The 27,682-nt window shown below is 37.0% G+C and overlaps 1 protein-coding gene across 14 annotated transcripts in view; it reads left to right on the forward strand.

Annotated features, from left to right (window-relative positions):
• Nucleotides 1-27,682, forward strand: part of PSD3 (pleckstrin and Sec7 domain containing 3) — a 661,802-nt gene that overhangs the window by 494,137 nt on the left and 139,983 nt on the right. The window contains exon 10 of one of the 14 annotated variants that reach the window (XR_013172375.1): nucleotides 21,543-21,627. The exons of 12 other annotated variants lie outside the window; for them this stretch is intronic. Coding sequence is in view for 1 of the 2 variants with exons in the window: in XM_077152680.1 (XP_077008795.1) it covers nucleotides 25,730-25,888 (159 nt within the window). In the remaining variant the exon portion in view is untranslated. Of the gene's footprint in view, nucleotides 1-21,542; nucleotides 21,628-25,535; nucleotides 25,889-27,682 lie in introns of those variants that run through there. One more of the 14 variants, XM_077152680.1, reaches the window with a different exon arrangement.

Raw genomic sequence — 27,682 nt, forward strand, 5'->3', positions numbered from 1 at the left:
TTGATTTGTATATAAATCCATTTAACTAACATACTGTTTTTCAATAGGCAAACCTGTTGAGAAGGACTGTATAATACTCATGAGATTACTTAGTTGGTGTGGCCTAGGTGAAGGCAGATTGACATAGCTGATTCCACCTAGGTTGAGTTTGCCAATGGACCATAGCCTCGGGGTTCCTTAGCTATTGTTTCTGTACCCATTTCCACACTAGGAGATTGCCAGTTAGACCAAAGACACATCAAAGCTCACCAGCTAAGACCCTTTCTCCCTTGAACTGTGCGTGGATGGGCTCTGCCGCTGCTCTTCATGTGACTCTTATTTTGCTCTTCTTCCTTGGCTGAAAAATGGCTGGTGATAACTGTTTCCGTAGGTATAGTAACAGATTAAGTCAAGTTAGAGTTAATTCCTTCTGGCTCTTGAATGACCCTCTTTGTTTTTTTGAGATGGTATGCATTTATGTGATACATGCTTATAGTAGGAAAAAAATAGCAAATCTAGATAAGCAAAACAATAGAAATTCTCCTGTGACATTTTAAACCAGTTTTATTGAGATATGTTCGTATGCCATACACTCCATCCAGAACCATCCAAAGTGTACCATCAGTGGCTTTTAGTATAATCACAGAGTCATGCATTATCACCATAGTCGATTTTAGAACATTTTCATTACTCCAAAAAGAAAAAAACTATACCCTTTAGTAGTCACCTCTCAATTCCTCTATCCTCTCCCAGCCCTATATAACTACTAATCAAAATCTGTCTCTATCGGTTTATGTACATGTACATTTTATACAAATAGAATCAGGCAATATGTAATACTACATGAATGGTTTCTTTTGCTTACCGTAATGTTTCTTTTAATTACATAAAAGTCATATAAAAAAATACAACTTTCCCATATACCTACCCCCCATTGTTGACACTTTGCATTGGTGTGGTACCCTTGTTACAACTGATGAAAGAATATTAAAATATTACTGTAAACTGTAATCCATAGTTTACATTAGGTGTATTTTCCTCATATACCACCCTATTAATACCTTGTAATAGTGTGACTTACATTTGTAATAATTCACAAAAGCACATTCTTATATTTGTCCTATTAACCACAGTTATCACCCACACCAGGTTAACTGTGTTAAACAGTGCCTGTTTTATTCTCTAACTTTCCTTCTAGTAACATACATGACCCAGAACTTCCACTTTTAACCACATTCATATACATAATTCACTCACAATAATGTGCTTCCATCACCTCTATCCATTTCCAAACATTTACAATCAACCTAAGTAGAAATTCTGCACAAATTAAGCATCAGCTCCCCATTTTCTTTCCCTATTCTATCTGCTCGTAACCTGTATTCTAGATTCTAACTCTGAGTTTGCTTATTATAATTAGTTCCTATCAGTAAGATCAACAATATTTGTCCTTTTGAGTCTGGCTAATATCACTCAACATAATGTCCTCCAGATTCATCCATGTTATTCTGTGCTGCTACACCATTTTATATTTCCACCAGTAGTGAATTTTGGGTTCCTGTTTCTCTACATCCTCTCCAGCACTTGCAGTTTTTTTTTTAATAGTGGTCATTCTAGTGCATGTGAAATGATATCTAATTGTGGTTTTGATTTACATGTCCTTAATCCCTGGTGATGTTGAGTGTCTTTTCATGTGCTTTTTAGTCATTTGTATTTCCTTTTTTGAAAAGTATCTGTTCAAGTCTGTCCATTTTTAAATTGGGTTGTTCATCTTTTTACTGCTGAGTTTTAGGATTTCATTATATATGTAGGTATTAAACCTTTATTAGATATGTAGTTTCCAAATATTTTTTTCCTATTGAGCAGATTCCTTTTTCACTTCATAGAATGTGTGTTGATCTTGTATGCCATCACTTTGCTGAACTTCTTTATTTGTTCTAGTGGCTTTGTTGTGATTTTTTTCAGGTCCTTCTATTTATAGGACCATGTTATTTGCAAATAGTGAGAATTTTACTTCTTCCTTTCTAATTGAGATGCCTTTTGTTTCTTTTTCTTGCTTAACTGCTCTAGCTAGAACGTCTAACACAATCTTGAATAACAGTGGGAGTGTTCACTTCCTTGTTTTGTTTCTGATCTTAGAGGGAAAGCTTTTTCTTTCACCATTGAGTAGGACATTAATTGTGGGTTTTTCACTTATGCCCTCTATCATGTTTAGGAAGTTTCCTTCTATTCCTGTCTTTTGAAGAGTTTTTATGAAGAAAGTTTGCTGGATTTTGTCAGATGTGTTTTCTGTATCAGTTCAGATTATGTGTTTTTTTCCCCTTCGATTTGTTTAATGTCATGTATTACATTAATTTTCTTGTTTTGAGCCATCCTTGCATAAGTGGTATATATCACTAGATCATGGTGTATAATTTTTTTAATGTGCTGCTCGATTCAATTTGCAGGTATTTTGTTGAGGATTTTTCATCTGTATTCAAATGAGAAATTGGTCTGTAATTTTCTGTTCTTTTAGTATATCTATTTGACTTTGGTATTAGGGTGATTTTGGTTTCATACAATGAGTTAGGCGGTGTTTGCCCCTGTTCAATTTTTTTGGAGAGTTGGAACAAGGTTGGTATTAATTCTTCTTGGAATGGTTGGTAAAATTCACCTGTGAAGCCCTCTGGTCCTTGATGGTAGATTTTGTTGTTGTTGTTGTTGTTTGCATGAGTAGACTCAGGGAATCAAGCCCAGCTCGGCAGGTGAGAATCCTTGCCATTGAGCCTCTGCTGCACAACCCTGTTGGTAGGTTTTTGATAACTGATTCAATCTCTTGACTTGTGATTGATTTGTGAAGGTCTTCAGTTTCTTCTAAAGTAAGTGTAGGTTGTTTTCTTGTTTCTAGGATTTTATCCATTTCATTTAGGCTGTCTAATTTATTGGCATAAAGTTGTTCATAGTATCCTCCCATGATCCTTTTTATTTCTATTGGGTCGGTAGTAATGTTCCCCTCTCATGTCTGATTTTATTTTCATTTTGTCTTTTTTTTCTTTGTCAGTCTAGCTAACAGTTTGTCAAGGTTATTGGTCTTCTCATAGAACCAACTTTTTGTTTTGTTAATTCTATTTTTTTTAACTCTCAATTTTATTTATGTCTATTCTTTGTTGTTTCTTTCTTTCTGCTTGTTTTGGGGTTAGTTTGCTTTTCTTTAGGTAGGTTCCTCCAAATGTTCAGCTGTCTTTGATTTTAGCTCTTTCTTCTTTTTTTAATGTAGTTATTTAGGACTATAGATTTCCCTCTCAGTACTACCTTCACTGCATCCCATGAGTTTTGAGGTGTTGTGCTTTCATTTTCATTTGTCTCAAGATATTAACTAATTTATCTTGCTGTTTCTTCTTTGACACACTGATTGTTTTAGGGAGTGTTATTTAACTTCCATAATTTTTGGATTTTCCTGTTCTATACCTGTTATTCCATTATGATCAGGGAAGATGCTTTGTATATTTCACTCTTTTAAAATTTTCGAGACTTCTCTTGTGACCCAAGACGTGATTTATCCTGGAGAATGATCCATGGACACGTGAGAAGAATGCATATCCTGTTATTTGAGAGTTCTGTATATACCTTTCATATTATTCATTTACCATATTATTCAACTTGAATAATATTGATCCTCTGTCTAGGTGTTCTATCTGTTGATGAGAGTGGTGCATTGAAATCTTCAATTATTATTGTTGAGAGGTCTATTTCTCCCTTCAGTTTACCAGCGTTGCCCTCATGTATTTTGGGGCATCATGTATAGCTGCATTGATATTTATGATTGTTTCTTCTTTCTGGTGAATTTCCCCTTTTGTTAATCTGTAGTGTCCTTCTCTGTCTCATACAACAGTGTTGCTTTGAAAGTCTGTTTTGTCTGATATTAGTGTAACTACCCAAGCTCTTTTTTGGTTACTGTTTGCGCCTTTCATATTCAACAATTTGTATCTCTGGGTCTAAGGTGACCTACAAAGTATGGGTTATAGTTTTTTCTTTTATCTATTCTGCCAGTATTTATTTCAACCATTTTATGCTTTCGTTTTTACATGTCATATCTTATTTTTGTCTTTTACCCTTTTTATTACCTTTACTGATAATCTTCATTTCTTTACTCTATTTCAACCAACTCTCTCCTATTTTTTTCCTTTCGTCTTGCAGAACTCTCTTTAGTATTTCTTGTAGGGCATCTCTTGTAGATAAATTATCTCAGTTTCAGCTTATCTGTGAATATTATAAACTCTCCTTCATTTTTGAAGGACAGTTTTGCCAGATAAAGAATTCTTGGCTGGCAGTTTTTCTCTTTCAGTACCTTAAATATATAATACCACTGCCTTCTCATCTCCATGGTTTTTGAAGAGAAATCAGGACTTAGTCTTATTACTCTTCCTTTGTATGTGAAAAATTGCTTTTTCTCTTGCTGCTTTCGAGGTTCTCTCTTTATCTATGGCATGTGGCATTCTGATGAGTGTGTGTCTTGAAGTAGTTATATTAGGATTTATTCTGTTTGGACTATGTTTTACTTCTTGGATATGTATATGTGTCTTTGAAAAGAGTTGGGAAATTTTCAGCCATTATTTCCTCACAATATCTTTCTGCCCCTTTCCCTGTTCTTCCTCGTCTGGGACACCCATGACATGTAAGTTTATCCACTTTGTGCTATCATTCAAATCCTGAGACCCTGCTTAATTTTTTCCATTCTTTTCTCTGTCTGTTCTTTCTGCAAGATTTCAATTGTCCTGTCTTTTAGCTTGCTTTATCTTTCTTCTGCCTGTTAATATCTGCTGTTGTATGCTTCTAGTGTATTTTTAATCTCTTCTATTGCGGCTCTCATTCTTGTAATTTATTTTTTTCATACTTTAAAATTCTTTATGCTCACCCAGTGTCTTCTTTATATCCCTTATATCTGTAGCTGTGTTTTCTTTCATTTTCTTGAACTGGTTTCAGAGATTTATTTGGACATCTTTGATTAGTTGTTCCAAGTTCTTTCTCCTCCCAAAGTTTTCACTTGTTTCTTTGACTACCATATCTTCCTCTTTTTTTCAGCATGGTTTGTAATTTTTTACTGGTGTCTGGGCTTCTCATTATCTCAGTGAGTTTACTCTATAGATCAGTTTCTCTCTCTGACCTAGGGTTTTATTGTTGATTGGTTTTGTGTTAACATTCTTCTTTGATGCTTGGTTCATCTTTCTCTGGTTGTTTGGAGTTGCCTATGTTTAACTGATCAGATTTTTTTCAGCTTTCTTCATCTGATTCTTGCTCTCAGAATTTTAAAAATGGCATTATGTGTACAATTGTCTCAACTCCAGGAGAAAGCTTCATTTCCTCTGTTATTTCTCTGGGAATTTTGATTTGTTCAATTTATTTTGGTTTTGCTTCTGTAGATTTTGTTTGTTCATTTGTTTTCACTCTTTTTCATTTCCTTTAGCTGCTTTTGCCTGGAGGTCAGATTCTCAGAAGTATATGTACAGGCAGAAGACTTTCCCACATCAGTATTTCCCAGCCAGAACAGGGCCAGGAACCCAGAAAGGGCATGCAGACTTGTTCCAAAGCACACTGGGGGGAGGGTTAGGAAAGATGCCCAAAACCTGGCATCCTCAGGTTTTGATGATGGCTCCTCAAAGTAGCACTTTCCTGGCCTACCCAGCAGATGGTATTCTTCAACACACTCTTCCCTGCAGTCCTAAGGAGAAATTGTGTCTTCAACCCCCACTGGCTCTGCCCCTGTCCGGGACACGGTTGAAACAGTGGCCTCAGCAGTCCCTGTTCAGGATGGGCTGAAACAGTGGCTGAGTAGGAATCCAGCAATCACATTCACAGATCAAAAGCTGTTATGAGTTCTCAGCCTTTATGCCCCCTCCTTCCATTCTGAGGGTGAGAGCTTCCACATTCATCTCCATCTGCAGCCACCATCCAGGGACCTGTTCCTGAGGCACCCTGCCTCAAGAGAGGGGATGAACATCTCCAGTGGCCATGGAGTGAGTTACTTAGTTTTTTACCACAGGTTCTCAGCCTGTTAGTCCTGCTCTTCCCTGGTTGTTGTACAGTGTTCCCCTAACCTCCAGAGCCCGAGAATAGTTGTTTCAGACAGTTCTTGGCTGTCTACTACCTATGTTTGAAGGAAGAGTGAGTCCTGGAGCTCCCTACTCAGCCATCTTCTCTGGAAGTCCTATCCATAATGACATTTGGATGACAGAATAGTATTGTATGGTAGGTGTGTTAAATAGCTTGCTGTCTACCAGCCAACCCCCCAAATCTCACTGGCTTTAAACAAATATTTCTTTCCCTCTCCCATCACACATTGGTGGCTGTAGGATGGCTGTGATTCTTATCTGCTGCAGTTATCTCAATCCTAGACCCAGGCTAAAAGAGCAGTCTGTCTGTAGGACATGCTCATTCCTGTGGTGTAGGAGATAAAGTTAAAAAAAATAAATAAAAAAGAAGAGGCTAAGTCAAACCAACAATGCATTGAAGCTTCACTAGAATGTGATAACCTCTCATATTCCATTTGGCCAAAGCAAGCTACATGCCTTTGGCCAGCCACCAATGGAGGAGGAGGGATTCCTTGGGAAATATTAAAAATGGAAAAAATAATGAATATTTGTGAAAACTAATGTAATTTGTGGTAGTTTCGGTTTTATATATTCCCTTTCTCCACATGCAAAGTAAGAGTTTATAAAATAATACAGCAACGCCATTCACTTCTGTAGTCATGAATGTTTGCTTCCTTCCACAGGCAAAATATATTTATTCCCTGTGCAAAGAAAAGTCATGTGAACATGGCATATATTGGCATTTTTAAATATTATTCAACATAAATGTAGATACCCACATATTTAAATGGGTGTAGTTTGTCTTTTTCACTTAATATATTAAAAGCATTTTTATATATCATGTTTTAACTGAAGTTTAATGCTTATGTTATGTTTCATTATATATGCTTAATCAGTCCCCTGTTAATAGAAATTTAAATGGTTTTCAACATTTTGCTATCTTAAATAACTATAATAAACTAAATATTTTTTTATTTCTTCAGTTGTTTTCTTAGGATAAATTCCTAGAAGTACAATTACTGGGTCAAATGGATGGAGACATTTTTAGTGCTTTTTATTTGTATTAAAAAATTATTCTCTAGAAACTCTATTCTGAACTATTTCTGGGCCAGTTTGATGAGTGAAAATAGTATCACATTGTCTCAGTTAGCATTTTTAATGCTAATTTTAACTTTTTTCTGGTTTACTGGACATTTTCATTTTTCAATTGCTATTTGTTGCTGTATTTTCCAATTTTTTAATTGAAATACTTATCTCTTTTCTGAACGACCTTTGAAGAAACTTCATATTTTAAGAAATGTTTACCCTGTCTGTCATCTATGCTGCTTAATTTTTGTCCAGTTTGTCTTTTAATTTTAGGTTTGATTTTTTTTTTTTTAGTTTTTCAATCTTAATCAGGAAAAAGATATTAGAAAGAATATTTCATACAGAGGTATCTTGGTGTATGGAGTAGAATCAAGTGAATGAAAGCAATAGGACTAGATAGTTAGTCTCTGAGTATGGGTAGAACTAAGATGAAAGTGCAAAAAAAAAAAAAGAACAGAAAGCAATGACGGTTCCTTATTTTTTTTTAAATTTGAAGTATTTAAGGTTCCCCACTGTTGAAGTCCATTTTCCCAGAACTAGTCTATCCTAAAGGGATATTCTCCATTTAAATTCTAGTTAGAGAAATAAATGAAATAAAGCAAATGATTATTTTATTTTAGTGGCAGTAAAATAAGGTTGTGTAATTTTTCTCACGTTTAGTTGCCTATAGTACCAGAAATCTAGTGTTTGAAGAGAAGACAGCATTTTTATTCAATTAGGAAGCAACATTTAAGTACATTATGCTTTGCTTTGGTTTTTGCTTTTTCTTCTTCTTCTTTTTTTAAGATCTTATCTGCCAGTAAATTCTTTTTCTCTTTTTGATAAATCAGCTGTTTTCTTTTTAAAATTAGTGCCACAGTTTTAGGACCAAACCGATAATGTTGCAGTATTTTCAGGGTTTAATGCATTTTAATGTGAAATTAGTTTTCAGAATGTTTCAGGCCGAATTCGGAAAATGATTGCTTTGGGATTCAATTGCTCAGTTTACCTACTGTTTTTCAGGCTTACAGTTATATTCCCATTAGAAACACACTATATGTTTAAAAAAAAAAACTAGCAAACAGCAACTGCCCTTTTAAAAATAACATCCACTTACTGGAATTGACCTCTCTTCTGTGGAAGTCAGTTGCATGTTATTTATTTTATCTAAGCGTTCTTTCAAGGGAATTCTCTACATAGGATTTATTTTCTGTGGGTGATTATATATGTCAACAAAAATGACAAATATTTAGTTGTGGTCTTAAAGTATGTCTTAGACTTTCCTTGAAAAGTTAGTTTTTGATCCCTTCAACCCACATAGTCTCATGGTAACAAAGAAAGAAAGGTTATTTTGTTTTAAACATCATGAGAAGGGACATATGTTTAAGACCCCTTTAGGTTCCTTGGAAGGGACTGTACCTCAGTATACATTCTTACTAGGTCCTTCATGAGCTGGTTTGGTTGCAAATTTCATTTATGTATTTATCATTGAGGTTCGCTCTTTTTCATGGCCATGGGATTCACTGGAGTTAAAGCCTCTGCCGTGGGTCATATGAATTCATCAAAGAGAAAAGATCCCATCACAAGCATACTGCTGTTGATAGTTTTTATCGTTTTAGCTCAGCCCTAGTACCAACTCTTGACACTGGCAAATAAGATTTCCTCCTGGCTAGCATTTCGCATAGTTCTTATTTTCACAGAAATACAAAAATAAAAACAAAATCAGAAAAGAGGTAGATAAAGACATTTTAGAAGAATATGAAAATGACCCTAGCAAGCAGTGCATGAAACACCTAAGTTCCCTTAAGATATAGATGTTTTACCAATTAGCTAGCGTTTTGCATAATTTCCATCTTGCAACTGTCAACACAGCCCCATAAAGTAGGCATATACATATTCATGTACGTGTTTATGCATCCATATGTATATACACATACACAAAATCTCCCTTTTTTACAGAAGTGAAAACTTGAAGCTGAGAACATAAATAACTAGTTCAAGATTATAGTTAGTAAATGGCACATCCTCTGCCCCATCTTCCTTAACTGTTATTTTATAAAGCTTCAGTATAAATAACCAATCAGGTCGTGTTTTGAAGTTCTTAGGGAGGAATGTGAATTTTAGAGAGAGTTACTAACAGTTCCATGTATTTCAAGATGATCTTACCTCTGTGGAAAGAACTTTTGGTCACAAGTTGGTCCTTTCAGCCTTACCTCTACAGATGGATGAGTGATCAATGTAATACCTTCCGGAAATAAATGTCAGGGTACCTGAAGTCAACCCCACGATTCCTAGGAAACATTCTGCTTTGTAAAGTAAAATGTTAAAACTATTGGGATCTTAAAGGGGTTGTGTTTTTGCTTTTGTTTTCAGTTATTTCACATTCATAGGGAGAAAAAAAACTCCAAGAGCCTTAAATGATCCTGAGAACACGGTATTTCATACCAAAGATATTTTAGTGATTGTTTTTTTTATCAGATTGGAAAAAGAAAGCTGAGATGAAATATTGTCCATAAGTCTCTGCTTTGTAAGTAGGTTTGTCTACCCCTAGGAAAGCTGATGTAATCATAAGGTTCTTACAGTTGGTGAAGAATTCTGTTTTCCAAGCAAATATCCACTTAAAGTCAATTACCAAACATTACCAAATAAACTCAGTGCATTTGAAGAAAATTCACCTTGACAGATGTTCTAGTTTGATAACTGCCAGAATTCAATATACCAAAAATGCAGTGACTTTTAAAAAGGAGAATTTAATAAGTTGCAAGTTTACAGTTCTAAGGCTGAGAAAATGCCCCAATAAAACAAGTCTATAGAAATGTCCAATCTAAGGCATCCAGGGAAAGATACCTTGGTTCAAAAAGGCCAATGAAGTTCAGCGTTTCTCTCTCAAGTGAGAAGGTGCATGGCAAACACAGGGTTTCTCTGTCATCTGGAAAGGCACGTGGCAAACACGGCATCATCTGCTAGCTTTCTCTACTGGTTTCCTGTTTCATGAAGCTCCCTGAGAGACATTTTCCTTCATCTCCAAAGGTCGCTGGCTGGTGGACTCTCTACTTCTCATGGCTATGTCATTCTTGCTCTCTCAGGATCTCTGTTTTATAGGATTCCCGTAAAGTAATCAAGACCCACCTAAATGGGTGGAGACACATATCCATCTAATCCAGTTTAACCACCTCTGATTGAGTCACATCTCCAGGGAGTTGATCTAATTATAGTTTCAACAGACAGTAGTACTAAATAAGGATTAGAAGAAATGGCTGCCTTTACAAAATGGGATCAGGATTAAAACATGGCTTTTCTAGGGTACATACATCCTTTCATACCCACTCAACAGATGCATGTATGTTCTTTGAAACGTCTTGGAATGCATTTGTGGTAAGCTACTCAGGAGCCATATTTTTGTTTTTTTCTTTCCTACAATGCGGGACTTATATGATGAGTCAGTATATATACATTTTGCTTAATTGGACTGATATAATGATCTTTAGACTGTTAATGATGAGTCATTTGTATAGTAAAAGTAGTTCCTTGGAACATGCAAGTTTTAAATTGTATGTTCTTCACAAAAGGGTTTGCTAAAATAGGTCACCACATATGGGTTTAAAATTTCTAGTAAGTGAATATGAGACTTGTTTTTCATTGAAATTATTTGTACCAACTCAAAATAAGTATTATATCATTTCCTGTGACCATAAACAATTTTACATTTTTAAGAGAAAAATATTACTTTAGAAAATTGTAGAATTGTAACTCTGCAAGAACCCTAGAGATCATTCTTCTGTACAGATGCATATACTGAGTCCTGGAGATGCTGTGTGATTGGCTGGTGGCATTGCTTCAACTTTAGCCATGTGTTTGGAATCTCTGTACAGCATCTTTTCTATTGTACTTTTTCCTTTGAACTAGAAAAAAAGAAGAGAGAGAGAAGACTGAAATAGAGGAAAAGATGGAAGAAAAGGAGGATGTTATATTTTATGAATTGGTCTTTAGTGTGATATCATGAAACCCATTTGTCTTAAACAGCTGCCTAGAAACTGTTATTCCATCACACAGATATACGGGAGACTTGCCAAATAACCAGGCTATACTTCCTCTTCTTCTTAGCTCATGTGCTGGTTTAAACTGACTTTAGCTCAGAAAAGCCATGTTCTTTAGTCTTCATTCTATATTGCTGGGTGGGGTCTTTTGATTATTTCCATGGAGACATGACCGCCCCCCCCCCATCATGGATGGCAACTTTTGATTAGATGGTTTCCATGGAGATGTGTCTCCATCCATCCAAGGTGGGGTTGCTTACTGGAGCCCTTTAAGAGGAAACCATTTGGAAAAAGCTTTAGAGCCAACAGAGCCCACATGCCAGAGACCTTTGAAAATGCACAAAGAACACCCCTGGGGAAGCTGTTGAAGAAGCGCGGGGACAAAGCTAGCAGATGTTGCCATGTGCCTTTCCAACTTGGAGAAATGGAGAAACCCGGCGTATCATCGCCTTCTTGAACCAAGATATCTTTCCCTAGATGCCTTAGTTTGGATATTTTCATGACTTTAGACCTGTAAACTTGCAATTTAATAAATTCCCTTTTTAAAAGCCATTCCATTTCTGGTATATTGCATTCCAGCAGCTTCAGCAAACTAAAACAATTCACAAGGAAAATTGATGATTTTTTTTAAACATTACCTTCAGGGTATTAGACATAGATTTAGATACTAAATATCAAATGTAGCCTCTAACCAGTGCTTATATAGATTAAGTAATATTTTCTATCTTTAAGAAAATGGTTCAAAAGAAAGCAGACATACTCTAGAAAGTACATCATATTTCCTATTAATAAAAACATCTTTCTGATGAGTCACTCTTGAGAGAAAATACTCATATTTCATATATACTATACAATAAATTTTTGGACTTTATGTACCTTTTAGGTTATATACCATTGATTAAATTAAGAGTCTGTTTTCAGAGGGAAACAGATTTGCTGAATTATCTTATTTTTCTTTTTAAAGCATATATTACATTTAACATTGAAATGAGAGCCCCCAAAACTGGTTTTAATTTCAGGCCACGTTTTCTTAATTCTTAACCTAAGAAAGTGATATGGGATCTGGCTAAAATAAGGTTTTTACGAATGCCCTTGCAAATTAGGAAGCCTTATATTATCTTTTTTTTTTTTCCAGGAATTTTTTTGTTGATTAACTCCTGTAGGGAAAATTTTGCATTTGAACTAAGTTTACAGAGTTAATCATTTGCCAGTTTATTCCTGGGATTAATAAAGAACAGAAGAAATAAGAGAAGAATCTGTATCTTTACTTGTGCGTTATTCTACTGGGAAGAACAGTGATTTATTTGTTTAAATAATGGAAGTAATTAAAATTCTTTACATATTACTTTTTTCCCAGTCTCACTTCCCACCCATTCTCTATCCCAGTATGCCTATCCAAAACTTTCTCATGAGTAATTTATATTCTATACCGTTTGATTTCCTTTTACTTTTCTCTTATCAGAGTATATTACCCAGTAGTACTTAGGGTCCCTGAAACTGTTACCTGGAATTATTGCTATTCTAGCAAGCATTTCCTGATTCAGCTTTCCTTCATGCAGGGTATTTGACATACATATATTGAATTGAATATACATTTACAATTTTTACCACAAACCATGAAGTTATTATTATCGTTATGGAAATAAACTCGAGAACCAAATGTTTGATCCTCTTTAACTGTGACTGGTTATTATATCAGGATAGACTAAACTGCCATAATGCGTGGATCCAAGATTGTTTAACGTTTCGAACCTTGAAGTTTATTTCTTGCTTATCCAGTTGTGCTCTTGGTGAACAGGCTGCTTTCTTCTATGCAGAAACATTGCAGCCTCTTTCCATTTTATGGCTCTACCATTCCCTAGGGTTTCATTTTTCTGGTTCCAGCCTATAAAATGGAAAGAGTTTGGAGAGGTTTTGAAAAAACCTGGCCTGGAGGTAGTACAAATTCTTTCCACTCGTATTCCATTGAAAGGAACCTAGCTACAAGGGGAGTTGGGAAACATAGTCTCTGTATGTTCCCAGACAAAGAATGGTTTCTGATTGACTCTGCTAAAGAAGCCAGATACATATACCATCTTGCATGATATGTAAGTATGAGTTTCCTATTGCTGCTATAACAAACTACCATAAATTTAGTGTTTCATCTTACAGTTTTGGAGGTCAGAAGTCTAGAATGGGTCATCAGCCTTCCTTCTGGAGGCTCTGAGGCAAAATCTGTCCCCTTGCCTTTTCCAACTTTTAGGGGTGATGCATTCCTTAGTTCATGACCTTTCATCTCTTTCTCTCTCTCTCACCCACACTCACATCTGCTTCCATTGTTACGTCTCCTTCGACCCTCCTGCCTCCCTACTGTGATTACAGTGGACCCACCAATATAATATAGGATAATCATCTAAATTTGAAAACATCTGCAAAGTCCCTTTTGTTATTAACATATTCCTGGAGTTTCAATAAAAATCCTCTAATTCAAGAATTAGGACGTGGATCCATTATTCAACCTACCACAGTAAGTGAATGAAATGCAAACATTTTCTCAGAGGACAGCAATATGACAACGAAATGAGAATGTCATCACTTACTGATCAGACTGCCATATAGTCACAAAATGTTGATGCCTGAAGGCAGTAAAAGGTTATGCCTTCCAACACATACATAGGATAGATAAGGAAACCAAAGCCCCTAGAAAGTCAGGAGACTCTCCTGAGGTCATTTAGCTAATAGTATCTGAGCTTTATGGCCTTCTGGGGTTTCAAGACAATGAGAAGAAGGTACCTTGTTCCTTTCTTAGAACTCCATTGAACACTTTTCTTTTCCTTTTTAAAATTGTACTAATACTCTAGAAGACAGAATGTTCCCGAGTCTACTCCTGATACCAAGGAAACAATGTTTTTAGTGCATCATGGACCTCAGACCTCAGTAACTCTCAAGAAAAGAAATACTTCTCTGTCAAGTTCTGCAAGTTGCTCTTATTTAAATAGATCATCAAATATGGTATCAGATAGTGGAGAGATGTTTTTTGCAATGAATAAAGTATTTTTATTATTGGCTGGAGAAGGAGTGGATGATAGAAATTCTGGAAATTCTCAAATCTCATTCTTAGCCTTTTGTTACCTCCTCCTTCCCCTTGATCTGCACTGCCCAGTATGGTTGCCACCAGTTCCAGGTGGCTATTGAGCACTTGAAACGTGCCAAGTCTGAATGGAGATGTGCTGAACATGTAAAATGTCTGCTGGATTTCAAAGACTTAGTACAAAAAGAATGTAAAATATCTCAGTAATAACTTTTTTATATTGATTGTGTTGAAATCATAGTTTGGATATATTGGGTTATGTAACATTAAACTTAATTTCATCTGTTTTCTTGCTACTCATTATAATGAGGCTACTAGAAAATTTTAAATTACGTGTGTGGCTTTCATTATATTTCTGTTGGACAGCATTCCCCTAAACCTCTTCCCATAACTACTGGTGCTCTTAATTTGGGACTCACACTCTCCCCCTTATCCTAAACAGAATGAGTTAAGTGATGCAGCTGTTTAGAACTAGGTCAGTAGAAAGTTACAGTATATATTCATAGTTAGCTTATCGTGACTTGGATAATTGTGATGCTTTATTATTATTATTATCGTAATATAGTAAAGTCCTGGTGGGTCATTCTTGGAAAAAATTATAATTCATGGTATCTGAAAGAATATTTTAAAGCAAATAGATTGTTGCTTAGTAAGAGAGGCCACGCAGAGTAATAGAAAGAGCATTCCCATTAAAATCCCAGTAGATCTAACTTTCTGTCCAAATTCCTATTTCAATCGAATGACTTTATGCAAGCTAGGTGGCTTCTCTAAAGCCCATTTCTAAAACAAGACTAGTAATATCTACCTAACAAGGTTTTTTAAAAAAGAATTAAATGAAATAATGGAAGTTGTTGGCATATGTTCCCTGGGAAGCAGATGAAGTCACTTTGCTTATAGGAAGGAAAGAAAGCAAGATTGCACACACTTTGCTTATAGGAAGGAAAGAAAGCAAGATTGCACAGAAGAAGAAATTGGGTTGCAATGTAAGTCTCAACAAAGTTGAGGTTTAAGCTTGGGGTGTCCTTAAGAGTTGTCTTCAGATTGGGTGAGGAGGCCGGACAGGCATTCACTGATTGTTGGGTGCAAATCATCCCTCCTAAGGGGCAATGAACTTTGGCAAGACAGCTCTCTCTAGCTCTGGGTAGTTCTCAGAGCTGGCCATTGAGGGGTGTTAGCCAGCAGCATTGCCTGGGGCTGGAGGAATGAGTCCTTTTTACTGAGGGGGCATCTGTGTGGCCCAGCACAGTGGCCACCCTCTCCTTTGTCCTACAAAAGCTTGCTTTCATTTCACACAGGAGAGTATACCATTCTGGTGCAAGAATTTATCATACTTTTTTATTTTTTTAACCATTTGTTTCCTGCCCTTTCCTGTTAAACAATTGCATTTTCAATCTCCTGTTCTGGAGCACATAGAGAATGGAAAGAAGAGCTGTCGAATAACAAGTCAACAAATTTCTCTTTGCAAGATAAATGCCAAATTATTTTCCAGAGTTTGTATCAAGCAAGAGCAAAACAGTTGGGCCAAAATCCCAGAAAATTTTAATGCTGATGGTTATGATCTATTTCATATAATGACTGACTAGGTAGATGGGGAGGTTAAGGGTGTTCTTTAAGTTTGATGTCTTCTTGCATAAACAGGACATATATTTTTTGTATATGTATCAGTTCTTACTTAATAAAAATGCCCTTAAGTAGGAATAGATAAAAACTATCTATAATTATATGAAATCCCTCAAGGAAATCATCTAAAGTATGTGAAAGAGGTCTAGTAGTTTATTTCTGAAATATTTGATGTTCAGCTCTGTTTGTAATATATTATGATAGAAAACATGAAAGGTACTATTTGCCTGTGACTCTTTTATTTCATGCTGGCACTTTCCTGTCTGCAAGGCTCATTTTGAGCTGTCAGGTATCAGTGACTTTTGTATATGTAGCTTCCTCTAAGAGATATTAAGATTTAATTTAGATTGTCAGCCTTCACCTAGTCAGCTCAAGTTGTGATCTCGATATCACTGTAATGTTAGCTCCCATCAGCCTTTCGTTGTTGCTTCTCTTTGTGAAGAAGGTTTTTCCTTCTGCTAGAGATCTTTAGTCTTCTTAGGGGTAGTTTTATCCCTAGAGAATTTGAGGATTGCACAACCTAATTCTGGTTCCTTTTTAAACTACTTGTCTGAAAGATTCGTTTTTTCCATTCCATTTATTGGTTCCTTTTTACTCAAGATTGTTTTATTGGATTTTTTTTGTAATAATCTGAGAGCAGTATGTTTTTTGGATGCTATAAATTTGTACCACACACTCCAAAGTTTCCTTGAAATGAGCACAGCTATTTGAAAGCCATTTCATTTATCAGAATAATTTAAATTTATTATCTAACTAAGAGGTGAAAGAAGCATTCATCTAGAGAAGTAACCTAACTTTTTCATAAACTGTGATGGTGGTAGCAGAGAAGCAGAGTTGGTGTGGTGAGGTGTGGGGAAACTGGGGAGACAGGAGTTTAAGGCATAGGAAACAGGAAAGTTTTATTGAAGATTATTTACTATTTGGTGGTTCTGGCTTAAATAGGTTCTAGTATTAATCTTTGTCTCTGGAGTGAAGCCCTCATTGAAGGTGCTATAGGTACTTTGACATTGTCTCACTAGACTTGATAAGAAGTACTTGTCAGACCCCAAACTCACTATTGTTTCAGACCTTCAGAGTCCAGTATTACTGTTCAACCACCATAGACAAATCACTTACATATCTGGTGCAATGCTATGTGCTTTACCTGGGTTTCTCCATCTCCATCCCTCCATATCATTTGTTACAGCCAGGGTCCTTAGCCACAAGAAGTGGAAACTGACCTTACCCTTGATAACCAAAATATAAAAGGAATTTATTGAAAGTTCATCAGGCAACTCACCAATTGGAGGGAAGGCTACTTGAGAATCAGACTTAGGATATCAGCTTGAACCAAAGAAAGCTGACAGTGGAAGCAAAAGTTAAGTTCCTACCATGGGAAGGATATGTTCAGGGCCCACAGGGATGGTCTGTCACTGGCTCTCTGTGTTTATGTCACTCCCTCGAGAACATCAGGTGGCCAAGCTTACGTCACGTGTCTGTACCTGTGCAAACTTGGGAAGAGGGAATCTCTGCCCTCCCACCTTTGGCTCACAGTGAAAATTTCCCTTAAAGTAGGAAGTTGTTCTTGGTGAGTAGCTTATACTCAGCAAATGTCCATTGCAGCATGTTTCTCCCTGTTCTTTAATGCGATTCAGAAAATTTAAGTAAATTCCTCAAAGTCATGCAACTAGTCAATGACAAAGCTAAGTTGGGTTTATTTGGCTCATAACCAAAGTAAGGTGCACTTTACTGCCATCCTAAGTTCTGTTAACCTCATGCAAGACGTAGTTAGGGTCTTGACCACATTGAAATTTGGATGGGACAGAGAGTAAATCTATTGGTTTTGCTTGATATTTTTATTTGATTGGCCTTTTTATAAAAAGGATATGCATTTCCAGCTGGTCTGTTTAAATATGAACTTGAAAGATGTTCAGTACTCATCTTGGGAGAGGACAGTTAATATAGCATGCAAGTTGTGAGAAATGTGTTTGAAATAGCCCTGTATTGCTCTAAACTTCAAACAGTCTGGGTCAGTTTGAGAAGTTGCTTATCTAATGCTCTGTGATATATATAAGCAGGTCTTTACTAGACTCCTGAATATCACTCTCAGATTTTTCTAAACCTTTCTGGAATTTACTTTAAGGTGAGCTGGTGCCAGGCTGGACTTCCCCTGGAAATGAACTTCTGAAGCCTAGGGCATAGTCTTGATATTATGGGAATTTAAATTGCTCTAAAACTTTTTAGATTGGAATCCTGGGGACTTTACGAATTGAGGAGTTAAAATAACATCCATGTAGTATACACAATTTGGTTTACTGTTCTTATGAGAATGAAAGTATAAGAAAATGTTCTCAAAACCAATTTTACTTAATTTTTTCAGCTCCTTTTATGATTAATGTAACCGCTGCTGCTATTACTACTGCTACAATAACTGTTTCCTATTACTGTATGTAGGACATTTCTTGTGGCCATAGCATAAGTCGACTCTCCATTAGACTGGTATTAGAGCATTTGAGCCGCTGATTTTGCGGTTTGTGTGTAAGCAGCAACATACTACATTGAGGAAAGACTGCTAATGTGGCACAGAAATAAGCATCATTTATTGGGAAGGAAAAGAATTAATAAAATCCTTGAAAACCAAACTCATAACATCACTGACTGCTTGAATTCTTTTGGGTTCTCATTATCCTTAATAAAACCTCTATCCTACAGCTCCCACCCCCTTTCAGCCTTACTGGACTTATTTCATTTGTTCCTACTTCACCATGCATCTGTCCACCACAGGGCCTTTGCACATATTGTTGTTCTCCGTTCTTTCTTAAGATCCCATCCCATCATTTCTTGATTTTCTCAGAAAAGCCTTCCCAGACTTCCTTAATGCCAGGGCCCAGTTAGAGGGCATACTCTCAGCATGCTTTGTGCCTCTCCTTCATAGCAGTGGCACAGTTACTGTTTATATTTTATTTCTGGGTTTGATTATTTGTTAATTAGTGATTATTTGTTTGATTAACATCTGTCTCACTTGCTTCAGTGGGAACAAGAATCTGTCTGGTTTTGCTTAACATTATATTACCAATGCCTAGCTTAGTGAGTGAATGAAATCAAACTGTTGAACAGAATGAAACAGGCATTTTGTTTTTTGCTTTCAGTTACTCTTATGTATCAACAAATGGTGACCAGTTTTTAGTGAAAGTAAGTATGACTTGAAAGTGTTAATGACTGATAGAAATTTGTCCAAACTGCCAAATGAATTAATAAGAAATAAAAACAAAATGTGGAGAGTTTTAAAAGATTTTCAGATGAACTGATAAATGAAATCAAGGCAGCCAAAAGTGGCTTTCCTTTTCTGAAAAATGAAGTTAGAGTTATGTACTTTGGCTGGCATTGTTTCTTACTTAGAGAATAATTTGTCTTTTCTGTGAAGGTCTGTAAGGCCAGGAATCTTTGACTATTTTATTTCCTACTACACCACTGTGCTTAGAACTGTGTCTGGCATGTAGGAGGCAGTTCCTGAATATTTGCTGAATTGACATTACATGGCTATAAAGAGATTGTCATGGATGGTTTTATTGGATAAGCATCAGAAACAATACTTTTCTCAGCACTTACTGCCCCATATACAATTATTGTTTTGCATATCTCGGAGAACAACTTTTGGGACTCTGATACCGTTTCTTTATTTGCATGGCTACATTTATTTTGGGGTAGAATGTAGACTACCTTCTTGGGGTGATAGATTTTTCTGACTTTCCAGAATGCCTGGTAGATTTAAGGACCTGAATTTGTGTTTCTTTTCCATGTAATAGTTTGAAAAAGTCTCAGTTGACTGTCAATTATGCTGAAATATGTATTGTAAACACACAGATGCAATCTTCTGTATTTTCATGTACTACTTTTAAATAGCCAATTTAATATATAAGTCTTGTCTGAAACATCTTACTTGACTGGTATGATTCCTGATAGAAAAAATGTTTTCTCAGGTTTTGGAACTATTTCATGCTTACAGAGAATACTCCCCCCACAAGTATGTTATTTAATTTCAAACGTAAGAAGGTGCTATTTAAAGATTTTCCCTCATTCTCTTGCTTTGTATGTTTGATGAACAGATGGAACTAAAAGCATTTGATGCTACAAGCAAGAGTGAGGGCTGCTAGTGAGGTTAATGTGTCCTCATAGATTCAGCAAGTTATAAGGTTTTTTTTTTTATTTCAGACTGCTGATTAGTAAAAGATAGTGAGTGATTTTTAAGTTGGACTTGGTTTTCATTCTATCCAAGAAAATCTGTACCTAGCAGCTAGACAAAGCTTTTCACTTTTGTGTCTAACTGAAAGGAACTAAGGCAAGCATTATCAGACCTTTATAAAACGCATCACTGGACAAAGGGAAGGGGCTGTGAAACTTGCTCATTAGGCTGGGATTGAAGGACAAGGGGCCAGATAGCAGGTAAAGAGTAGCCAGACATTGTAGAGCCAGTGTCTAATCCAGGAGAAATTGTCTCTGTCCTGTTTTAGAAAGTGGTAGGTGGAGGTGTATCCAATCCATCGAAGTGGTAGATTGGTGATGCATGGCATCAAGGGATTCCAGTTCAGAGCCCAACACAGATGCCAGGCAGAGAAGCCTGCATCAGCCCGTGTGGCTGGACTATCCTGGGATCAGCTTCCAGGCCTGGGGTGTAGAGGCCTGGAGAAAAGTAGGCTGCAGCCTGGACTGTTAGGGTTCAAAATGGGTCCCTAGACGATAGAAGTATCCGCTGTGAAGCCTGGAAATTGGCAGGAAAAATAAAGTAAGGAGTGTGTTTTTATACAATTTACCTGTTTTTCTTATTTAAAATTACTTCTGTACATCTATTCCCAGGGACTAGAGAGAAGTATAGATATTATTCTCTAGAAGGTTAACTAGCATCTGGGTGTCTTGTGGTGTTACTGGATGGAATGGAAGAGCACCCGAGGAAACAGAAGAATGCTTATCCTGACACACCAGGGACAGGAAGCTGTCGCATGTTTTTTTGATCCCAAAACTAGTTCAAATCTCCTTTCTTCAGTTTACATCAGTGACTGTCTTCCATTTCATTTCTGGTGTCAATCTCTCTGCATTGTTTTTTTTTTTTGTTGTTGTTGTTGTTTTTTTAATTTTCCATTTCAAGGTAACCATTTCAAACTTTAATGCAGTCTGAAAAGATGTGTGACCATGGACTATTAAGCTTTCAAGAAGCAAATAGCATGAGAGGACAAAACAAATAAAACCGTGGATTAGAAATTAGGAGACCTTGGCAGAAGTCTCGGTTCTGTCACTTATTAATTATGGGATCCTAGAAAAGTCTCTTCATGTCTCTGTACATGTTTTCATGTATAAAATAAAATGAAGAGAGGAAGGCAATTGCTTTTCAGTTCCTTTCCATCTCTAACAGTGATATTAAGTCTCATCTCATGGCCTAGAAAAGAAAGCATTCATTAGCTCGCTTATGACAGCACCATAGCCCTTTGAAAATATTGGGCCATGTGACACCCATAGTCTGAAAGCCTCAACAAGCACCTGGCCTCTGACCCCCAGATCAGCATTCTTTTACATCACCCTGTTTCAGTAAAAGCAGATGTGATAAAAGAACGTAGGTAAAGATGTGAGATTCTTTTAAATAAAGTGAAAATTACAACCCCTGTAGTGTTTTAATTATAACCTCTGAACAATTTGTATTTAAGATTCATTTCCATGTTGTCTTCTCTCCAGAATTCCTGACTCAACCTTGAGCTTTTTCTGCGAATGGCTCTTTGACATCTTCTTAAAGAGTAAAGAATCATCTCCCTAGCTGACGGTGAGCTGTTCAGAGTTAGGAGCCCACACACCTGGTACTTACTAGGCACACAATAAAACATGTTGAATTGAGTTAGTATCTCTGGGAATCTAAGAGGTTGAGTTTTTCTGTTGACCCCTAACTGGGACACTCTTTAGAAGTCTTCTAGAATTTATGTACTAAATATTGTTCTTGGAGAAAATGTCAGAAGCTGAAGTATAGATTCCTGACCTTCTATTTAGTTTGCCTAGCTAAATTTCTCCGACAATTTCAATTTGCTATGGAAGTCACCTTCATTTTCTGCTTTTATGGAAAGTTATTTATACTTTTAAACAACTGTTTTTCCCTCAGAGACCTGCATTGTTTTCAGCACACAAGGTGTCTCTATATATACAGGCTAACTTCTAAAAATGGTCAAGACCTGAGCAGGCAGAGTCATCCAAAATGTCTGTGAAGTGATGATTTCATATTGAACCCCATGTGTGCCTGACATTTTGACTGTGGGAGATAGGAAATAAAGGCAGGAGAAAGAAGATAAGGCTTGTTCAGAAAGCCATTGGAAATCATATTTTTTACGTTATTTAAAATGTGATAATTTATAAGTATTTTCATTGTACCATTATTTATAGTGACAAAAGACTGTAAACCACCTAAATGTACCATATAACACTCTGATAAAATAAATATTCATTCACTAGAATACGATATAACTCATAACGAGTGTTTGTGGACTAATGTAGAATGATCACTACCATTTGTTGTTAAGGAAAATAAGAACAAAACAGAAAGAATATATCATGCTTCCATTTATAGCCCATAAGAAAAAAAAACCACAGAGTAGACAACGGCTGGTTTCTCTCTGGACTGATACAAAAGAAACTGGCAATAGTGCTTGTTTCTGGGCAGAGGGATTGGACCACTGGTATAACAGGGAAGATTAAAGTTCACTGTTTATTCTTTTGTACTGTAGTAATTTGTGCTGCATTCATATTTTCAGGAAAAAAATTATGCTAAACTGTCATTAAAAATAAAGTTTAATGGCATCAAATGCAATAGAGAAAGGAAACTTACTGTGTATTTAAGTTGTTTATTTAGCGAGAAGTCATTATGCTCTTTCTGTCTCCTGGATACTATAGTGGGCTCTGGGATGCAGATGATTTCAGGGAGGTAAGTGCTGTGAAGAGGAGTGACAGCTTATGATAGGGAATGGCTGGGTTGGGGGTGGCTCTTTAAGGAAGGATGGTCAGAGAAGGTTTTTTTGAAAAGGTAACATTTGGGCTGAACCCTAAATGATGAAAAGTCATCTATGTGGGGATCAGAGTGGGTCCAAAAGAGTTCCAGACAGCAAATGAGGAATAATTTGGTAAGCTTCAGAAAGGAGGTGAGCTCTTTATCTGTGGTGGGGTGAATAGAAGCTACAATCCAGGGTGTTAATTGGAATGTAGAGATAGGCCTAACTGGAGAAAAGGGTGGTTTGGGGAATTGGTGAGAAGTACGTTTCTGTAGGTGGGATGAGGCCAGGACACCAGAGAGCCCTGGAAGTTCATGTGTCCTGCTAAGGATGTATTCAGACTTATCGGTATCGTCTGCTGTTAATCCTTAGACTTCTAGAGGCATCGCAGTGGTTCTCCATGCTATCTAGATATAGATTTTATTGGTATAAAGACAGTATGCAGGGGCAGAAGAAGACTTTTCTCTCTCTGACTTGTAGAAAGTCTCATTCCCTGGTCAGAACAGGCAAGAACAAGTTAAAGGATACGGGAGCCCTTGTGATTTGTTGTATAGGGTTTAAAGTGAGGTGTCAGTGCTTGTGCTTTCATGCCCTTCTGAAGTGACTGTCCTCATCTGAAAAGTGGGGTTGTAATACCCACCTCGCAAAATTTTCAAGTTTGAGAATCAAAATGAGATGATGTACGTTACTTCTGTAAAGTATCAAGTGTTAAACAGATGGAAATTGTTATTAGTAATGGCAGTTCAGGAATAATAATAGCCAGTTGAGCAGTCTTTGGATAAAGAGAGAAGCGTTTAGCAGCATATTTCTGCTAATCCCCCCAGAAGAGATCCCATTTCTGTACATGCTAGCACACGGTTTTCATTCTTTTTAATTTAACTTTCTTGGTGGAGAAAAGAAAATTAAGTTCATCGGGGGACGTGTTCTAACTCCTCATTAGAGTGACTGGCAAATATCCAAACCGATGTATTTCTTTTAAACCAGTGCTCTGTACTTATAACTCCACTGAGGCGGGATCTTATGTCTTTTACACAGTACTTTCCAAATTTTTATCTTGACACTGCTTTTAGTTTTCTTATGGATTCTGCCTCAGGCTTATACCTGTCAAGTGACGATAATATTTGCCTAGAGGATCATCATATGTTCAGGTTAGAATTATGTGTAATCTAACCGATCAACTTTATCCTAGTGTGATAGTACTACCCCTTTTTATGTCTTTGAAACATGCTTTGTAAACTATAAAGTGACTGAAGTTTTTTTTTTTGATTCTAAAGAACACTTATTCAGTAGCTTCACTTAGGAAGAGATGAAAATTTACCCCGAAGTGCCCAGAATGATGTCAGAGACTTAACTCTGTGCATTCTTAAAGGAGAAGAGAGCCCCAAGATCTTGTAAAACCTCTTGTCTTAGTCTTTTAAATAAAGCTCTGCTAAAATCAATGTCTTTGCCTTGCTTGCTGCAGAATTGCAGCACCAAGTTGCTTTAAAGATGGGATGTGGAAAGTGAACACATCCGGAGGAGGGTGGGAGAAAGCGTGGGGCATGAGGGCGAAATAAAGCAAAATCTGCAAAATTCAAACACCGCGTCTGCCTGGGCCTGTTGATAGTAGGGAAAATAGTTCCCATACCAGTAGTGCCTGACAGCCCCAGTAACAGCGCCAAATACCACAACAGTTGTGATCCTGAGGGCGGGGTGAGAGGCAGTCTGGGCAGCAGCTTTCTCTTCCTGGATTAGAAGACTACTTTAATTTTATTAATTTCTATTATACTACAATTTCTTTTATCTGGAAAATAGGCTTAAGTGGTCAACCCTCTACCCCTAGGATGCCTGATAAATGAGGTATTGCAATCTTGAGTGCTGTACTCAAAACCAACTTTGTGTGTCAGAAACTAAAATTATCTTGTCTTCTAATCACTAGTTTGTAATTCTAACTCAGAAGGTCACACTTTCCCTGTATACTGGCAAAGTGTTTACAGCTCTTAGAAAAGCTTCTTGGTCCTTATTGATCTGTGTTGGCTTTATTGGTCTCACTCTAAGCTGTATTTAAAGTTCACATGTGCTAATCCACCGATTTTTTTTTTTTTTTTAACTTTTAGGGATGTAGCATAACATCTTTATTCTGAATTTTCCATTCAAACTGACACAGATCCTATTTAAATATCTGGCTGTAGCAGTCTAAGGTCAAAGGAAACATGCATTTCTTCAGAATGACAATATAATTTGAATTGCTGTTAAGCAGTGTATAGCCTGGAACAGGGTAGAGAGGAAAATAAATGATCATTGCAATGGCTTTGTGGCTACATCCTTTCACTAGTCTGTAACTGATTGAGCCTTTTGGCACCCATCATTTTTTTTTTTCTTTTTTCTCTTTTGGAAATTTAGCTTAGGTTCCTACCCCATATGGTGCCTTACAGATTACTTGAGACTTTTATTTGTGGTTTCTCTATTTTGTTGTTGACATTAATGAGCATGCTGCACATTATCACAAGAGAAATAGTGTTGCTATTTGGAATGTTAATGAATTGCTTGCCTGGCCAATTGCCATTTGTTCCAGTGTGTGAATCTGGTGTGTGTGTGTGTGTGTGTGTGTGTGTGTGTGTGTGTGTGTGTGTGTGTGGAAAAGACAGACGAGTAGCAGGGGTGGGATTGCTTTTTTTTTTTCCCTCTTTGCAGTCAGTGACGTGAGCCGTGCCTGGAACAATCAGACTCGCTGCAAACAGGGTAGTTGAAGATGCTGGGGGAGGCAGCCTGATGCTTCTTAAGCTAACGCTGATCACGGCGCTCCGGAGCTGCCCAGGCACAACCCTGTAGAGTTCCTCCAGCGTTAGAGCCTTGCTGTGGTCGGAAAGTGCCTTTTTATTTCTCCAAAACCTTTCCCAGTTGACCCTCGAAATGATTGGCGTGAATAGTGTTCAGAGTACCAGCAAGGTACGGGTGAGGACCTCAGGTTCCGTGAAATACTCCCGAGAGGATTCTATCCGGCGGCAGTCCCACCGGTCAAAGTCTATGAAAATTTCCAACTCCTCAGAGTTTTCTGCTAAGGATACCAAGGTAAAGAAATACCATGCTAAACCTTATTGACAATTGTATGGTAGGGTAAAAATGAAAAAGGAAAAAAAGATAGTCCTTGCCAGAGTCGAATGTGCAGTGGCAGAGCATAAGAAAGTAATACAATAAGGTGTAGAAAATGGCTCTTAGATAGTCAGGCAAGATCAGGTGAAAAGAGATGGCACCTGAACTCCAGATTCAGAGATTGCTGTGGCATGGGTCAGTTTTGTAAAGAGCCAGTTTGTGGAAGAGAAGGATGAAGCCATGCTCAAAATGAGATGATTGTGGGAAACTTGGTTGGCACACTGATTTTGGTTTTAGCCTCAGTAAGATTGCCTTGACATGAATTTTCAGTACAGTGTATTTTTAGAACATCAGGAATAGAGAGATATTGTGTGTGATTTTATCTTCCAGTTAAAATCTCTTGCCTTCCCTCTCCTGCCCCTTCCCGCCCTCTTTCTCCCCAAATATGTGAAGCTGATGTACAATAATGACTTGGTTCTGTGACAGTACATTCTTGGCATGTTAAAAGTCTTTAGCCCTGGGTATATTTCATTAGAATTTCTTCTTTCATGTTCCCTATACATGTATGTGCAGATGCTATGCTGCCGTTGAACCATTTGTCTTTTGGGGGCTGCCTTTAGCATAATATAATCTCTGTTCATGTGAAATGTGGAGGGAGTGATTATGTCGTGAAATGGGCATTTACTACATGCAACATATTCTTGAGAGTCTTCCCACCACCATCTGTGTGAGCAGGGTACTCAGAAACACTCCCACTCCACAGGTTTAAAAATGGAATAATAGAATCATAGGATCACAGAACTCCAGGGCTGGAGATGTAGATGATTATGATGGAGAGTCAGAGGCTGGCTTTTGATAATATACAGAAGAAGCTTCAGGAGGTGGATCTCCGTGTTATTTTAGTCTTCTTAGGGGCAGTATATACAGACTCACAGAGACTTTCACCCTCCAACCTCCAACCACTGCCCTCCTCCCAGTCCTTTTATATGACCTTTACATTATTGAAAGACTTTTGCTTATAACAGCTTCCCCTAAAGAAATTACTAGGACAGGGGTGGGGAGAAAGAGCAAAAAATGAAAAAAATCTTTGTGTGACTTTAGGAAACATCTTGGCTTCCTGTGACTACCACCCCCTTAGATTATGCCACAGTCTAACCCCATCAGTCATTAGCAGACTGTTCAGCAAAAATGAAGCTTCAGTTACAGCTCTTTCCTTGTCCATATTTTTGAAGAACTGTAGCCTTACTTAGAAACCTGTGTCTTTACAGTCCTGTTCATTTGTCCTGGATGGAGATGTACTGGTTTCTCCTGAGACTGTGATGAGAACTCCTAGATGTGATGACTGCTGTCTCTAGCTGAGACAGACCTTAATGGCTCATTACACTGTTAAATAAGTAAATGCATATAGATATGTCTGTAATTCTCAAGATGGCTATTAAATTGGTTTCTATTAAGTACTAAGAAGCAACTTAGATCTGTTTCATATGTTTTATAATGGATTATAGTTGCAGTGTGCATTCAGGGGCTAGGGGAAATTAATAGATTATCATCAACTCTGTTGTAGTCTTACTGCTTAATTCTGATGTTTAAGCTTTGTAGTATTATCCTGTTTACCCAGAATTCTGATTGTGTACTGTAATATTGAAATCTAGCATAGATGCCAAGTGAAAAGGCTGTCTACTCTCATTTCTATTTGTGACATAGTCCAGGTACTTTTATTTGATATGCATCATCAGTACAAGAGAAGGCCAATTACTTTTTTTGAAATTTTGC

The sequence above is a fragment of the Tamandua tetradactyla genome, chromosome 3 (genome assembly GCF_023851605.1).
Source record: "Tamandua tetradactyla isolate mTamTet1 chromosome 3, mTamTet1.pri, whole genome shotgun sequence".
In the NCBI taxonomy this organism is placed as follows: domain Eukaryota; kingdom Metazoa; phylum Chordata; class Mammalia; order Pilosa; family Myrmecophagidae; genus Tamandua; species Tamandua tetradactyla.